Below are 2,028 nucleotides of genomic sequence, written 5' to 3' on the forward strand. Positions count from 1 at the left end.
CTCGTCAGGACCGTTGAAGACAGGATAACACCACCTCGATCTTCCATCAGCGCCCATCACCATGACATCGATGGCTCTGCCAACAAGAAGCACACCTAGCAATGTTGCCGGGCACAGAGAGGGCGGAGGTAGAGGGAAGAACGAGCTACCCAACACCCCATCGATCTTCTATCGTCAATTCTATGAGGCAAGCACCCGGCCATCGAAAGGTCATGAGTGCGAGTCGTCAACCGCTTGGCATAAAGCTTCACATGTACACGCTCTTGTACGCGCAGGTGCTTGAGGAGAAGGAACGAGAAGGCTCCCTCCTAAGTCAACGCCTGTCGAAGCGACCCGGCCTCCTCCAACGCTTTCAGGTATTCGCCCTGTGCTACACACCCACCACGCAACATCTCCCCCCTCTGAATCTTGAGGATGCACCGCCATCCACCCAAAACCTCACACACTCATCGACTTCCCGGCCTCTCTCTCTTGTGTCCCGTTCCTCAGGATTCCTTGGTGGGCCGCTTCCACACCTTCGACTCCCCCCTGGGCGGGAAGAAGCCCATCGTATACGCGGACTGAACGGCATCAGGACGGCAGCTGCACTTCATCGAGGTCGGGGGGGAGGGGGTGAAGGGAGATGGGGAGGGAGGAGTGAAGAAGAAGGAGAAGGACAGAGTATAATGCCGTCGTGAGGCTAACCCTGTATCCCTCCCTCTCTCCTCCCTCCCTCCACCCTTCCCTCAGGACTTCCTCCGCCTCGAGATCATGAACTTGTACGGCAACACCCACACCACCACCTCCATCACGGGGATGCATACCACCCTCTACCGGCACGAAGCCCGTCAAATCATGGTGGGTGCGTCTCCCTCCCCCCTCTCCTTGCCTCCTTAGCCTGTTTTGCCTCATTCGCTTCCTTTCCCGCCCTTTCTCAGAGTTTTTAAAGGCACGGATGACAGGCAAAGCTGTCGTCCTCTTCGATCACGGCTGCAGTCCACATAATGGTGCGTGGTCCTTCCTTCCCCGTCTCCCTCCCTCCCTCCCTCCCTCCCTCCCTCCCTCCCTCCCCTCCCTCCCCTCCCTCCCTTTTCCCTCCCTCACCGCATCATCACGATCAGATCCACCAGCGTATCCACGTCCCTGACGCCATTTAAGGTAGCAGCTACCAAGGCGGCAAAAGTGCCAGAACGGCCGCGACCGCTGTGACACGTCACCACTACCTTCCGGCCCTCGCTAGGAGGAAGAGGAAACGGACGATGGGGGGGGGGGAAGGAGAGAGGAGGAGGGAGGGAGGGAGGGAGGGCCGGGCCGGGAAGACACGACGGTTGGAAGGAAACGGAGACTCCGGACATCTCAACTTGCTGTCCTTGCTACCTTTCCTCCCTCTTTCCCTCCCTCCCTCCCTCCCGCCCTCCCCCTCACCGAATGTACTGCACCGCCTCGGCGACCAGCGACAGGACCACGTCGTCATTTTCCTCCCCTGGGACTGCGAAATCCTTCCAGCCATAGAACCAAACATGCTGCACCTCCCTCCCTCCCTCCTCCTCGCCCTCACTCGCTCCCTCCCTCCCGGGAACCCCTGAAAAGGGCTGAGGGCAACAACCGTCTTCGCCGACCCGTTGCATCGGGGACGTGGGCGGGAGGGCGGGAGGGAGGGAGGTAAGTTGGGCGGGAGGGAGGGGGTAAGTGACGGCCACGAGCCGCTGCTTCCTTTTAATGGACGGACGAGTATGTGAGGGAGGAAGGGAGGGAGGAGGGGAGGGAGGTAAGGCTGTTTTCCCCGGCCAGAAAGTACAACCGCGGCGAGAGACGTGGTGGAGAAGGGCGATATCGTCTAAAGGAGGGAGGGAGGGTAGGCGGGAGAGAGGGAGGGAGGGGGTGAGACAAAATAGTGAAGAACTACTCGTGCCATTGGCGGCTTGGGAGAAGGAGTGCAAGGAGGGAGAAGTACGGACAGAAAGAAGGAAATCAGGGAGAGAGAGAGAGAGAGAGAGGAGGGAGGGAGGGAGGGAGGGAGGGAGGTAGGGTACGGGTACCGTTCGGTCC

The 2,028-nt window shown here is 60.0% G+C and overlaps 1 protein-coding gene across 1 annotated transcript; it reads left to right on the plus strand.

Annotated features, from left to right (window-relative positions):
* Positions 1-246: 246 nt before the first annotated feature.
* Positions 247-564, plus strand: NGA_0444600 (uncharacterized protein; the record flags this gene model as incomplete). The annotated part of the gene is made up of 2 exons (XM_005853643.1): positions 247-356; positions 490-564. The coding sequence occupies exons 1-2, from the start codon at positions 252-254 to the stop codon at positions 562-564; spliced, it is 180 nt and encodes a 59-aa protein (XP_005853705.1). The 5' UTR covers positions 247-251.
* Between the last annotated feature and the right edge of the window lie 1,464 nt (positions 565-2,028).

This window comes from Nannochloropsis gaditana (genome assembly GCF_000240725.1).
Source record: "Nannochloropsis gaditana CCMP526 unplaced genomic scaffold scaffold798, whole genome shotgun sequence".
NCBI lineage: Eukaryota > Eustigmatophyceae > Eustigmatales > Monodopsidaceae > Microchloropsis > Microchloropsis gaditana.